The sequence below is a fragment of the Odocoileus virginianus genome, chromosome 12, assembly GCF_023699985.2.
Source record: "Odocoileus virginianus isolate 20LAN1187 ecotype Illinois chromosome 12, Ovbor_1.2, whole genome shotgun sequence".
NCBI classification, from domain to species: domain Eukaryota; kingdom Metazoa; phylum Chordata; class Mammalia; order Artiodactyla; family Cervidae; genus Odocoileus; species Odocoileus virginianus.
In genome coordinates, this window is record NC_069685.1 from 12,565,192 (window position 1) to 12,579,912 (window position 14,721).

Genomic DNA, 14,721 nt, shown 5'->3' on the forward strand with positions numbered 1-14,721 from the left:
TTTTCTTTAGCTGCCTTAATTGACTGCTTTTTCGTCATTATGGGTCATGTTTTTCTGATTCTTCATAGTAATTTTTGATTAGATGCTGGATATAGTAAACTTTACCAAGTTGAGTGTTAGATTTTTCTTTAAAGGGAATTAGACTTTGCTCTGGCAGTCAGCTCAGTTACTCAGGAATAAAGTTGATGGGGTTTCCCTGGTGGCTCAGTGGTAAAGAATCCACCTGCCGATGCAGGAGACATGGGTTTGATCCCGGGTCTGGAAAGGTACCACCTGCTGTGCACTACGATTACTGAACCTGTGCTCTAGAGCCCGGGCCCCACAGCTGCTCAGCCCACGTGCCACAGCTCCTGAAGCCTGTGCACGCTAGAGCCTGTACTCTGCAAAAGAGAAGCCACGGCAATTAGAGAAAACCCCAAGCAGCAATAAAGACCCAGCTCAGCAAAAAAAAAAAAAAAACACCCGAGTTTCTTTATTAAAAAAAAAAAGAATCAACTTGATCTTTTTTAGGCTTGACTTTAAGCCTCTTTACCGGGAACCTAGACTACCTTTTACTCTAGGGTGGAAGTCAGCAAACTGTTTGTAATGGGCTAGACAGTAAATAGTTTAGGCCTGGCAAACTATATTTAGGGTTCAATAACATTGAACCCTAAAATTAAACAGACTTACCCATCCAGTCATGAAAGTGCTAGACGGGTGGAGCCAGCCCCTATTAAATGTGTGATGTGAAGGATCTAAGTGCATATTTGCTTCCTGCCAAACTCTTTCTCAGAGAAAGGGGAGAGTAGTGGGTGAGGGGATAGAGAAAGGCTGGGAAGATTACTTATGTCATCAGAATGAAAGTATTACACTCTTTCTTCTCCCTTTTTGCAGTACTTTATCCTAAGATGCCTGGCATATAGTAAGCATTCAGTTATGGTGATTATTATGATGATTTGAGCAATCTGAGTAGCTGTCACCGTCTCCTAATTTATGCATATACCCTTCCCACATGCCTTGGCATTGGACAAACAGCACGATTTTCTATGCAATATTATTTTTTAAATTTACCACGGGATAAAATTTGTAAATAACTTTAAAAGGCTTTATGGAATAATAGTTTTAAATTTTTGGTGAGGCACAGTTTGCTTCACAAATCTGATGAAACTACACATATAGTATGTTATACCTGTGATTTCTGGGGCTACATAGACCTGGCTTACTGGTAGCTCAGTTGGTAAAGAATCTGCCTGCAGTGCAGGAGACCCAGGTTCCATCCCTGGGTGGGGAAGATCCCCTGGAAAAGGAAATGGCAACCCACTCCAATATTCTTGCCTGGGAAACCCCATGGACAGAGGAGCCTGGCAGGCTACGGTCCATGGGGTTGCAAAGAGTGGGACATGACTGAGCCATTAAATCATAGTCCTGAGGGTAAGAACCCTTGATGTAGATCAAATTTAAAGAATTATAAACATCTACACACTACTGTTAAATGGTGTCAACAGCACTGCTCAATAAGCTAAAATACAATTAATAGAAAGGTGATTGTAGTTAAGATCCTGTGAGGCAGGCAGACACATGTGAACTCCGACTCTGCCTACTTACCAGCTTTGTGACCTTAAGCCAGTTACTAACCTGAGTGTTACTTTTTTTTTTCTTCCCCTTTAATCAGTAAAATTGAGGTGATAATAGTTCCTACATCACAGGGTTGAGGAGTCAATGAGATAATATATATAAAACATTGATTCTGGGCCAGACACAGAGTATATTCACTTGTTCACTTGCTGTTTCTGCTGTTGCTGTTGTTTATAATCATTAGTGTTGTTATTATCCTTTGCCTTTCTAGCCTAACTCTGATTATCTTTAGGTTCAGTGACTTAAGTTATCCTGAATTTAATAACAGAGATGAAATTATTCTGAGCAGAAAGTTTGGTCCTTTAGATCTGCTTTTGTTAAGAAAGAAAAAGGACTCCTTAAGAGTCATCTTCATGATCTTTAATCTTTCCACGATAAGAAAGACCTTTCACTGCCTGTTAATGGCTGGTGTATCAGGGAAAAGATCTTTTGTACGCCCTTCAAAATTTCCCCTTCTTCCTGTGTTTCCCCTCCTGTCTCCTTCCTGGCCCAGCAGACAGAGAATGATGTCTGTTTGATACCGCTCTGCTGGCCTCTTTTGAAAATCTGGTAATGGCATTTATCCTGTCAGCAATTCCTGAGTATTTAGCGTTTTACATCTTGATCTGTCTTTATTACTTGAGGAACAGCCCTTAACTTTCCCCATTCCTTTCTGATGAAAAGCTTAGGCTATAGAAGTTTGGTCCCCTCACTAAGCTACAGATCCCCTGCTGTTTTTATAGACCGACTTTTGACACAGACTGCTTCTGTTCAAGTAGCTCATTGTTATTAAGTGAGTGCCAGTTTATACCAGATCTTAACTTTTAAATCATGTTGAAATAGACTTCTTAATGGTTATTTTGGTTGATGTTTACGTTGTCTGTTTTTTCCCCCAGTGACCAAAATAATACATGCTTATTTTAAAACATTAATCAGAAAATATAGAAATCATAAAAAAGAAAATAAGCTCTATACCATCAAAATACTCACTTTTACTATTTTTGTATGGTTCTATATAGGTCTTTTTCTGTATGTATGTAGGTTTATATGATTTAAAAAAATTTTTTTTTCCCCAAAATGACATCCTTTTTTTCAGTCCATTTTATAATCTGCCTTTCCCCCTTCTTTAACTATATATCTATGTTTATATTAAATAGTTGTGTAATATTTCATTGAATTGGTGTATTGTAATTTGTTTAGCTAATTCTCTATTGAGATGGACATTTAGGTTATTTATAATTTTTCAGTGACTTAACTGCAGGACAATAAACATTTCTCTTTATCTGTTTTATAGTAGTTTTGTTATTGTTGTCTTTTAATGCATTCTTAGAAGTTCTTTGTGAGTCAAAGACTATACGTCTACTAAATGGCCATGAATGTATGTTTTCCTAATCATATTTGGGTATTATCAGTTATTTTCATATTTCCCAATATGATAAAAAAAAACAATGTCTATGTTTTAATTTCCTGTTTCTTTGATTATTGGAGATTGAACATATTTTAATTTCTTTTTTTTTTTTTTTTTGGCCACTAGCTGTTTTCTGAGATTTTTTTATATAGTCTTTACTTATTTTTCTAAGATGTATATTTTAAAAGAGTAGAGTTTTATTTCTTGCACTAAGTAATAAGATTATACTTTCTAGTTTTTAAACATTTTTCTCTTTGCTAGACTTAGTTTCTCCCTTAGCTAGTTATTTTCAAGTATTAACATAGGAAATTAAGTAATTACTAACTAGAAAAGAAAACCAAGCTTGTTAGGATAATTTTCTTTGTCTAAAACACAAGTGAAGAGAACTGAAACTCTCAGTGCTTATTTGCACTCTAAGGTACCTACTTTGCTTAACTGGTCCTTCTTTAGCATCTTGCTCTTGACCTTTTTCTGGGTGAGAGATGTCTGTAAAAGTAACGTGTATATGTTTTTTCACATGTTCTTCATTTCTATTATTGTTAAAGAACATGGAAATCATTGATCCAAATACTAATTTTAGCAAAATATGACTTTTAAAATCAGAAGATAAGATGTTTGGGATATAATCTTTGCACATGATAAAAGCATGTTTTTACTTTATTGCTTTTAGAAGAAAAACAACAGTGAAGACATTATGTATTTATGCGGATTACAAATCTGATGAAAGCTACACTCCAAGCAAGATCTCAGTCAGAGTAGGAAATAATTTTCACAACCTTCAAGAAATTCGGGTATGTCTTTAAAATTTTTAAAAATATTTTGTCCAGTAACATTTGCTGTTTTAAAAGATGGTCACTTTCGACATTAAACAGATTAAAATGTTAATTTAAAAAAAGGGAACATGTTAATATTTTAGAAAACACTTTATATTTTTTATATTTTTAATTTTCTTCTGAATTCTGATTGTTATCTGTATTTTTTCTCCAGTATTTTATTATGGAAAATTTTAGATATACAGAAAAGCTGAAAGAACTAAACTGAACTCCAACTCCATACTCATATTCTAGACTATACAGTTGTTAGTGTTTTGCTGTGTTTGCTTTATTATAATCTGTTCATTATCTCATTTTTATGTGCATTTCAAAATAGGTTGTAGATATTTCTACATTTCACCCCAAATATGGTATATGATAACTAGAGTTGCTAATATTTCTAAAGGTTCATTTTTCAAGGTAAAATTTATGTAAGTTTTGTACAGATCTCAATTATATTATTTGGTGAGTTTTGACAAATGTATAATACATCCGTATAGCCCCAACTCCTGTTACAATACAGAACTTTCCATTACCCAGAAAATTACCTCATATTTCTTTCTAGTCAGTCCCCATATCTGTCTTACCCTCAGTGGTAACTGTTGTGATTTTGTTTATTCATTCATTCATTCATACCACAGATCAGTTTTGCCTCTTCTAGAATGTCTTATAAAGGGAATCATACAGAGTATACGTTTATGTAAAGGTTCTTCCGCTCAGCGTAATTTTTTTGAGATTCATCAATGTTGTTGCATGTATTGGTACTTCATTTTTTGGATTCCTGAGTTGTAATTCATTGTTTGAATAAACTACAATTTATTTATCTTCTGACAACTTTCTGAAGCCAATAGGACCGTGCTTTTGTGACCTGAATTTTATTAATCCCCAAATATTTACATTCCAGAGATATTTTCAGTGATTTTGAAATGGGGGAAAATCGTGACCCTTATTTGCATTTTTTTCTTTTCAGAAAATCTTTGAGCTCAAATAGTCATTAAAATCTTTTAAATTAGGTGGCTCTGAGAAATCTAGGACCTATAATTTTTGAAAGACTTTGAGTTAAATTGTGGCCTGGACTCTGACTTGGTGTTTATAATTTAGATCTATCTACGTTTATATTTCTTCCCTGAGTTAGTAGTAGAATACTTAATAAAAATCGTATGTACTTTCATTGTTTTCTCATTAAGTGCAGTGTTTTCCTGTTGTGAAATTTGCTTATACATTAACAAATAATAAGGAAGTATATTGTCCACAGGTATTACTGTTGTTTGATCTTCTTTGAAATTAAATTCATTGCTTTTTGAGACGAATACTTGGGTCTTCTTCCAGAGTTATCTTCCTTTATTTTTAAAGAGTATTTCTGTAAATTTCCTCAAGAACTAATTTGGTTTTGAAAGATTGCCATAAAAGAGAGAGTCTTATTCTAGTTTAAAAGCATCTCTTATTTTCTCCTGACAGACCATGCTGGTTAATTTGTATTTCCTGTGCTTGAATAAATTCATAAAGAGATCAGCTCTGAATTTTCTTCATTTACATTTTTTTCAACTTTTACTTTTTTCATTCAGAATCATTAAAAATTTTATTATCATAGTCATATTGGACCATTTGCTAGACTTTTATTAGTCAGTTAGTCATGTATTTGATACATTTAGTTAATGCTTAAAGCCTTGAGATATTTACTTCTTATATTTCAATTATTAAACATTTTATATTTATCACATGATTGGATCACTCATATTGAGAAGCCTTTGGGCGCAGAGTCAGCTTGTTTTGATTTAGAACTAAAGATTTGTCATAAAGGTTGTCAGACAGGTTGAAATAAGGGAAACGTTAGGAAGGAAAGGGTTTGGTCCAAGATACGTATGGTATATATTTTTAAGGTCCACTAGATGTCACTGTTGTCCTTTAATTGCTGTTCTCCTAACCTTAGAGATTAAGTTGAATACCTCAAGTAGTCCTAGTTGCACTAGTTTTTTCAAGAGTGTATTAAAAAATTATTTAATGCATTTTGGAAACTGTAGTCTTCATGTCTGATTTCTAGATATGTGTTAAATATATGTTTGTATTTGTAAATTATAGAAACATTAAAGAATATTTGGACCATTGTAGAATACTTTAAATCTTGTCTTTGCTTTTATTATATCATTTAAGTCATGAAACATTAGCCATATAGAATAAGGGCTCTTTTAAATAGTCTCTAAGTGTGTTTATATTTCTGTGTAGTGACCACATAGCCTCATGAGACCAATAATAATAAATATTACCAGGTGATAATGTAAGTTGTTTTCCTGAAAAACTTAATGAACATACTGTTTCTCTGCCACAGTTCTCGCTAAGGAACCATAATTTTTGGATTTTGCTTTAAAATATTAGTGCTGCCTTTGCAGCTCATAGTATAAAGAATACTTTTATCTTTAATTATACATCTTTATATGTGATTTATTCTGTTTACCTTTTTTCTTTTGTAAGTTAAAGAAGTTAAGAATTTGATAGCACTTTGTTTTTCAAGGAAAGATAAGCAGAGCATGATTTTATTTTCTTAACGTTACTCCTCTATAACATCTAAATTGTTACTTTTAAAAAATCTTTGCTTTTTCTAACTCAGATACTAAGACAAGTGATTAAAATAGTGTGAACTTTTATGAGGTTTTTAGAACCATCATTTTATTAGTTATAGGACTGATTTAACTGAGTGGAAAATCCAACTAAATCTTTTTATATTTTTCCATGGATGCTTGCCCACTGGAGGGTGTAGTGTGTATTGGAGTGTTTTAATAGGTTTTCCTTTTTTACTAGAAATTATGGATTTGTTTACTTGAAGCACTCTAAAGCCTATTTTCTGTAACTTTGTTATTGATTTGAAATAGCAACTTTGAAAAAAATTATAGTTCAGGGTGAGAAAAACTTATCATTCATCCTGTTTATCCAACTAGTACTAGTTTTCTAGCATACATTTTCTTCCATTTCAGTTATAAAGTATGACATTATATGTAGATCTTTGTTTCCTCTGTTGAAAAGCAAAAAGATCAGGCCCTTCCTTTACTATTCTAGAATGCATATTTTAACCTGTATTCCTGAAGAGAAACTTAAAACAGAAATTAAGTTCAGACTTTCTGTCTAATGGATGCAAGATACTGACACTGGGTTTGGCCAATTAGAACATTTTTCATACCACAGTTGAATTTATTTATGCTGCTCATTCTGCTCCCCTGTTTTCAAAATTATCTATCCTACACAAATCGGAAACCAACAGCCTAAGAACATTTTATGTTTATAATTTATTGCTTCTGCAGAAGAAACTATTTCTATGTGGAAGTAAGAATTTAGCATTTCAGAGTCTGTGTCATCATCTTTTTAATATATTTAATCTCAGTGCTGTTACTTTTATGCAAGAAATCATGTTCATGTTGTCCAGGAAGTTATTCTAGAGATGTTTTCAAATAAAGATATAGTTTCTTTTTAACTATTTAAATCCCTTGTATTTTAGCATTATGTTTTGGTTTAATGTTGTTCATTTCCTTTGCTCTCAGAAGGGAGAATATTTGTGAAGGAAATTTTTTGTTGTTTATCGTGAGGAACCAGAATACTACTATGTATTAATTATGATCATTTTAGAATACATCCCCAGCTAAAAATCTAAGAAAATTTAAAGTCCTTTTCAGTTTTCTAACTGGGTGAATAGATACATGTGTATGTATGTATGGCTGAGTCCCTTTGCTGTCCACCTGAAACTGTTACAATGTTGTTAATCGGCTATACTCCAATACAAAATAAAAAGTTTTTTAAAAAATTACTAAAGACAGTTCTCTTTTTATCTGTGTGTATTCTCATTCCCATTAAAAAAAAAAAACTATTGTAGAAATTTTTGTTCTCAAATATAAAACTAAAGTTGTTTATTAGACATATAGTGGCAGCTCTCAAAATTATTTCTACACAGTTTATGAAAAACTACTTGCTAATTTAAGGTTAAGCAGATGTTTTCAGCATACGTGAAAGTTGTCCTTTGGTTCATTGTTAGTATTTTACTTCTAAAATTTGTAGCCACAAGAGGATAAAGTACTGATGGAGCCCCAAGTTGAGCACTTAAGTGAATTTTGAGCCTTGCTTTTGTCTTCAGATAATAAAGCTCTTACCAAATTTTTTTTTTTTTTTTTTTAAAGAGGAGGCTTGAAACAAGTCTTTAATGTTAAGAGAGCCATAATGATATTTTCCTTTTCTTCCATGTGGGCGAGCATTTTGGCTGTCTACCTTGTGTCTTAAATAAGTAGCATGGTTATGAGAGTCCATATATGGTACTTTGACAGAAGTGGTTAATAAGTCAGCTCTTCTGTTAAAATAACATTTACTATTATAATTTGCGTTCCATTAATGTGTGTGGTAGAGTGCGGAGATGCAGACAAAGGCTCTGCCTCTCTCCATTGATCTTAAAATCTACTTTTATTTACTTTCTTATGAGAGGCCTATTTTAAACAACTTGATATAAAGTAGAATGATTTAAGCGGTATCTACAGACATAAATTGGTTTGATAAGACAGTGTTTAATTTACTGAGCCTTTGGAAAAAATAGTTTTTATTGAATTTAGCTAATTGGAAAGAAAATATTTTTTAGAATCAGTTTTTATAACTAATTTTAGGACATTTTGAAATGAGTGTAGAATATTTTGGTGTGGTACACACACTTTTTTGGCTAGAAATAGTGTCTTTTATCCCTTTCTAAACATAATGAAAAATATTCATAATTACCAGTGCATACATTACTTATTTCTCAAATGGAGTTGAGATAACTATGCATTTGGCATATGTTTCTTCTTGAAACTAAAATATGTTACAGAATAGAGTAGTATATATATTTTTAGGAGAGGAACATTCTTGTATCTCTTGTTTTTTGTTTGACCACAACTTAAACTACAGATTTTTTGCATAGCCTGACATTCCCATGTAAGACAGATTCATGCTTTGTTCAGTAAATATTTATTTAGAGGCTGTTAAGTACCAGACACTATATTAGGTACAAGGGATACAGCAGAGATAGTCACTGTTTCTGCCTTGAAGCACTTTGCAGTCTGGTGGAAGAGACAGGCAAATAAATAAGCAATTTACAATTTAGTCTAGTAAATACAGCGTGTATGAGAACACAATAGTTTAAAATTTTTTTAATTTAATGATAGTAATAGTTTGAAAATTTTTTCTAAAAGAGGTGATGGTTTGACTGAATCTGAAGGATAGATGTAAAGCCTACTTGGGTGGAGAATAAAGTGGAGCTGTTTCAACATAAAGGTTCCATACAAAGGTATGGAAGCATGCAGGCCTGGCGTGATGGCAGAACTGCCAGGAGTTTAGCATGCCTGACAGCTAGGTAGGTGTGAGGCATCTCAGGAAAGACTGGGAAAGTGTTTATTTTTTCAGCATATTTACTGTGATGGTCCTGGCCTGTGTACGTAAGGAGTTTACCTCTTTTTGTAGAGTAAATACATAATTGTTCCACTGAAAATGATATAGGTGAAAGTCAGATTGTGCCTGCTGTCAGACTTTTAGGGAGCTTAGACTTGGAATGAGGAAACACTGATAAAGTGAGATCCTGGATATGGTAGGACTGGAGCAGTGTGAAAACCAGGCGTGTAGTCCTGAGTGCGGGCTTACTTGCTCAGTCCTGTCCGACTCTTCTGCCACCCTTTGAACTATAGCCCACCAGACTCCTCTGTCCATGGGATTTTTTCAGGCAAGAAAACTGGAGTGGGTCTCCATTTCCTCCTCCAGGGGATCAGGGTACAAATTACGAGGATTTAACTAAGGTGAGAGTGGTTGGGTTCAAGGGGAAGTAGAATCCAAAGGACTTGTGAATGATTGCTACCTGGAAGTATCAGCAGGTGATTCAAGTAGGTAGGACGGGACATCTAGAACTCTTCTCATGTCTGGTATCTGGTTGAATATTGTAATTTAATTGGAAACAGAATATAGAGTAAAGACAGTAGAGATGGGGATGGAGAGAAAGTTTAAGCTAATGAGATTAATTTTGCCCCTGGTTTCTTGCATTGATGAAAGACTTTTCACTGGGTAGTCAGGTCCATGAAGCTGAACTTGAGGAAAAAAGTCTAGGTTAGAGGTGTGGGTTTGGGAATCATCCATGGGTGAGTAGCAGCTTAGGTGTGAGTTTCGATTTCATTCAAGGAGTGCGTATGGTTGAAAAGAATACGGGAGCTGAAACTGTGGGAAATGCCAATATTCAAGGATTGGGTAGTCAAAGGTCATCCAATGAAAAACACTGAGAGGAACTGCCAGAGATGAGAATAAAAATCAAGAAAATATAATGTCACAGAACTGATAATGGTCAAGAACTCAGTTAGATACAGACTGAAGAGTTTTCCTTCCTAAGCCTCTGTGACATGTTGTAATAGGCAATGTATTTAATGCAGCTGTGAACTAAGGCAGTTCTTGCAAGTAGTTCAGTCACTCTTTGGAGGGATAGTTTCTAAATTTATATAAATAGATTGGAGACTAATGAAATTAATTTGCTTTTGTAGCAATAATTCTTAAGTTTTCCTATCATAGTATTTGTGCTAAGTAAGAAGATTGTGATGGGTATTCTTGTTTCATAAGTCTTTAAATTGGAAGGCTTTGTCCTGCTGATGCATACTTAAAGGAAACTATGAAGTCGATGGGGTTTCTTTCAAGAGCATTGTGCTGTACAGTTGCTTTTCTCAAGAGCATTTCACAGCAGTTATGGAAAAACTGCATTTTTTTTTTTTTTAAAGGCAGAGTGACAGTAACAGTCAAGGGCAAAGAAAACAAAAAACAGCATTAGAAAGCGCTTTATTTAACCCTGGGCTTCCCTGATGGCTCGGTAAAGAATCTGCTTGCAATGCAGGAGACCTGAGTTTGATCCCTGGGTCAGGAAGGTTCCCGGGAGAAGAGAATGGCAACCTACTCCAGTATTCTTGCCTGGAGAATTCCATGGAGCCTGGAGGGCTATACCGTCCATGGGGTCGCAAAGAGTTGGACACAACCAAGCGACTAACACTTTCACTTTATTTAATCATATGGCAGGATGTGGGTTTCCCAGGTGGTGCTAGTGGTAAAGAACCCGCTTGCCAATGCAGGAGACACAAGAGACACAACTGAAGCGACTTCAGAAACACATACATGCATGGCAGGATGTAATACAATAATACAGTAAAGTGTACTTATTATGTGCTTTACTTACAAATATGGAAATGAGATATGGATTATCAACCCCTGTTACGTAAAGAAAGCTTACTGAGTGTGACCAGCTGAATGAGCCAGGACTAAATACCTGACTGAAAACCTAGCAGGTGTCGGAAACAGTAGACTTTAATTTAAAAAGTCAAATAAATATACCAGCAGTCAGTCCACAGACTTGCCGCTGACCTATGTTTGTATACTTCACTTCAAAAAGATTATCCAAATAAATCCTATCGATTCCTTCTCAGGAAAAAAGAAATTGTTTTAATGTGATAAAAAAATAACCCCATAGAGTTCGTCATCTTAACATTTTTTAAGTATATAGTCCAGTAGTGTTAAGTATATTCACATTGTTGTATAACAGATCTCCAGAATGTTTTTTTCTTGCCATACTGAAAATCTGTGTCCAATAAACAAGTCCTTGTCATTTCCCTCCCCTCAGACCCCAGGAACCACCAGTCTGCTTTCTGTCTCTGAATCTGACTGCCTTAGATACCTCATATAAGTGAAGTCATACAGTATATGTCGTTCCGTGACTAGCAAATTTCAGCTAGCACGATGTCTTCGAGGTTCATCCAAGTTATAGCATGTGATAGGATTCCTTTCCTCTCTAAGGCTGTCATATTCCATTGTGTATATAGACCACATTATGTTTGTCCATCCACCTGACAATGGACACTCAGTTGCTTCCACCTCGATATTACTGTGAATAATGCTGCTTTGAACACGGGTGAGCAAATATTTCTCTGAAACCCTGCTTTCAGTTCTTTGGAGTATAAATCCAGAAGTGGAATTGCAGAATCATATGGTAGTTATATTTTTTAATTTTTTGCCTCTCTCAGAAGTATGGCTTATAAGAAACAGGCAAGTTAGCAGTTAAGACTTGATGCAAAAACGTAGTAATTAGAAGAAGGAGGGGTAAGGTGAAGGGCTGTGCATCATTGAAGCTTTAAAGTTAGAAGATTATAAACTGTGAGGTACAAGAATGGGCAGGATGGCATATGAATGGAGTGGATATAAGGACAAAGACACCAGGAGAGAGACAGATAGGGTAGAATAAGTGGCACCCCAGCATTTTTCATTTCCTGACCTTTCTGATACCTGGTTGTTTATTTTCTCCTGGTTTCCCATATATATATAAACTTCTCCATAATCTCCCACTTCCTGTAGACTTTTGAGTGAGTTTTATCCCTGGCTACTAAAATGACCCTGATTAGAACAGTAGTAGCAACAGAAAGAGCTGCAGTGTTTCTTGCTAAGAAATACCTGCCGAAAATATTTTTCATAATTTAAATATATATTGAATTGAGGTGAGCCTAATCAAAGACTTTTTTTTTGGTCAGCCTCTTATTTCACATGTGTTAAATGAAGAATTAGTAATCTCCAAATATTAGAGGCAAATAGTTGATTTTTTTTATAGGACCAGTGTTGCATTTGGAAGAGTAGAATTGGCATGTCGATTTTGATTTTTTTAAAAAATATTTATTTATTTATTTGCCGCTCCTGGTCTTACTTGAGGAATGCAAACTCTTAGTTGCAGCATACGGGATCTAATTGCCTGACCAGGGATCGATCCCGGGCACCCTGCATTGGGAGCACAGAGTCCTAGCCTCTGGACCACCAGAGAAGTCCCTCAGTTTTGATTTAGATTGGACTGACCATCATAGAATCGTTTTTGAGTTGTTGTGTTCACTGTTATTGTGTTTATTGTTAGCTCTGTGGTTTATTAAGTACTTCCTACACGTCACTGTGCTAAGCAGTCAGCACTCACAGTTTCATTTTGTCTCTCCGAAGCTCCCGTGGTAGTCAGGTATCATCCCCATATTCAAATCAAGCTGAGACTTAGGGAGGTGAAGTAGATCCTGTGCTATAGGGCTCACGCTCAACATGAGACTGTTAGAACTGAAAGGAACTTTAGAGGTAAATTTAGTTCATCCGAAACTCATCTGCTGAACAAACAGGCAGGTAGCGCACCACCGTTGATCCCTGCCTTATCCAGAGGGGGCCAGCTGATACTCAGTTCCAGCCTGTCTTACCTCAGGGAATATAGGTGCAGTGTTGCCAGTCTTACAGTTTTTAAAGAGAAATCATAAATCTGGATATGAATATGAAATTTCCCAATTTTTAAAACTTTCTGGGCAAACAAGGTATATTTGCTGCTGGATGTGGCCACCAATTAGCAGCTTCTTACCAAGTATGATGCCTTTATTTACAAGCAATATACCATGAGGTGAAGTAAGCTGCCCAGTGTCACACAACAAAGCAGATTTTTAGCTGGGAGCCAACGAACATTATGTATTTCTTTCATTTTTTTTCCTTAAAAAAAAAAACACACATTAGATTACAAGTTACCAAGACATTTTATCAAGTTTTTCAGAAAAATTGAAATCTGTAGCTGACGAAGTGAGCCAGTTAGTACTAGTTAGAAGTGGTGGGATAGATTGTTTATTGATTTTTGAAGTGTATTTAAAAATTATTTACTCCCTTGGTATATCCTCTTGAAAATTATTGATACTTGTAATGCTAAAGTTGTTGGCATGTGTGCATGCATGTTAGGTCACCTCAGTTGTATCCTGCTCTTTGTGACCCTCTGAACTGTAGCCCACCAGGCTTCTCTGTCCATGGGATTCTCCATGTAGGAATGTTGGAGTGGGTTGCCATGTTCTCCAGGGCATCTTCCTGACCCAGGGATTGAACCTGCGACTCTTGGGTCTCCTGCATTGGCAGGCAGGTTCTTTACCGCTGGCATCACCTGGGAAGCCTGTTGTTGGCATACATGTTTATAAATATTTGCTTTTCTTTTTGCTGGTTGCTTTTGCGTAATGATTTTATAAAGGCCTTTAAGCAGGGTAATTTGGAGAATAAAATTTCTAAGGAGAAAAACAAGTTTCAGAAGAAAAGAGTGAGATATTGGAGTAGGAACTCTGGGAATATAAGCCAATTGATACTTTCTTCTGTGGCTATGAGCATTTGTAGGTTTGGGGGCATAGGATATCTTTCCTCTTATATTTACAGTTACAGCTAGTGGTAGAAAACAGAAACAGTACTTCAACTATCTCAGTACTATTTTCAGAACAAATTGTCTACTTTGCAATTGGCTTAAAAATGATGATTAGCTAAAATGATCCATAGCTAATCTTGATCTCTTGTGCTTAATTAAGTAGGGCAGAGGTGACCTTCAAAGTACTTCTGGATCTAGAATCAGACTGAATGATACTGTAACTTTGAGACAGTAGTAGGGAAATTATTTAGATGTTAGCTGTCTAACAATTTTTATTGTGTGAAACCTTATCTTGTTCTGAATTAATATGGTGTTTTTTAAATAGTTGTGTAAATGTGCTACTGCCTTATTTTTGATAATGAAGATTACAAGTTCTTATTCTGGATCTTATATAATCTGTAGGTTCCCATTCTTTGCCACCAAATGAACAAAATTATCATATAGTTGCAGATACCTCAGATTGAAATGTATAATAATGCTAAGAGAATGAGAAGACAAGCCACAGACTGGGAGAAATATTTGCAAAAGATACCTCTCGTAAAGCACTGTTATCCAAAATATACAAAAACTTTAAAAACTCAATAAGAAAACAAACAACCTGATTTTAAAAATAGGCCAAAGAGCTTACCGAACATCTCACCAAAGAAGATACACAAATGGCACATAAGCATATGAAAACATGCTCTGCATCATATGTAATCAGGGAA

General features: G+C 35.0%; 1 protein-coding gene across 4 annotated transcripts in view; it reads left to right on the top strand.

The window, feature by feature from the left end:
• ANAPC10 (anaphase promoting complex subunit 10) overlaps window positions 1-14,721 on the top strand; it is an 83,008-nt gene that overhangs the window by 35,871 nt on the left and 32,416 nt on the right. For 3 of the 4 annotated variants that reach the window (XM_070474807.1, XM_070474808.1, XM_070474806.1), the window contains exon 4: window positions 3,672-3,792. In XM_070474807.1, coding sequence (XP_070330908.1) covers window positions 3,672-3,792 — 121 coding nt within the window. Of the gene's footprint in view, window positions 1-3,671; window positions 3,793-3,988; window positions 7,612-14,721 lie in introns of those variants that run through there. The other variant, XM_020898249.2, reaches the window with a different exon arrangement.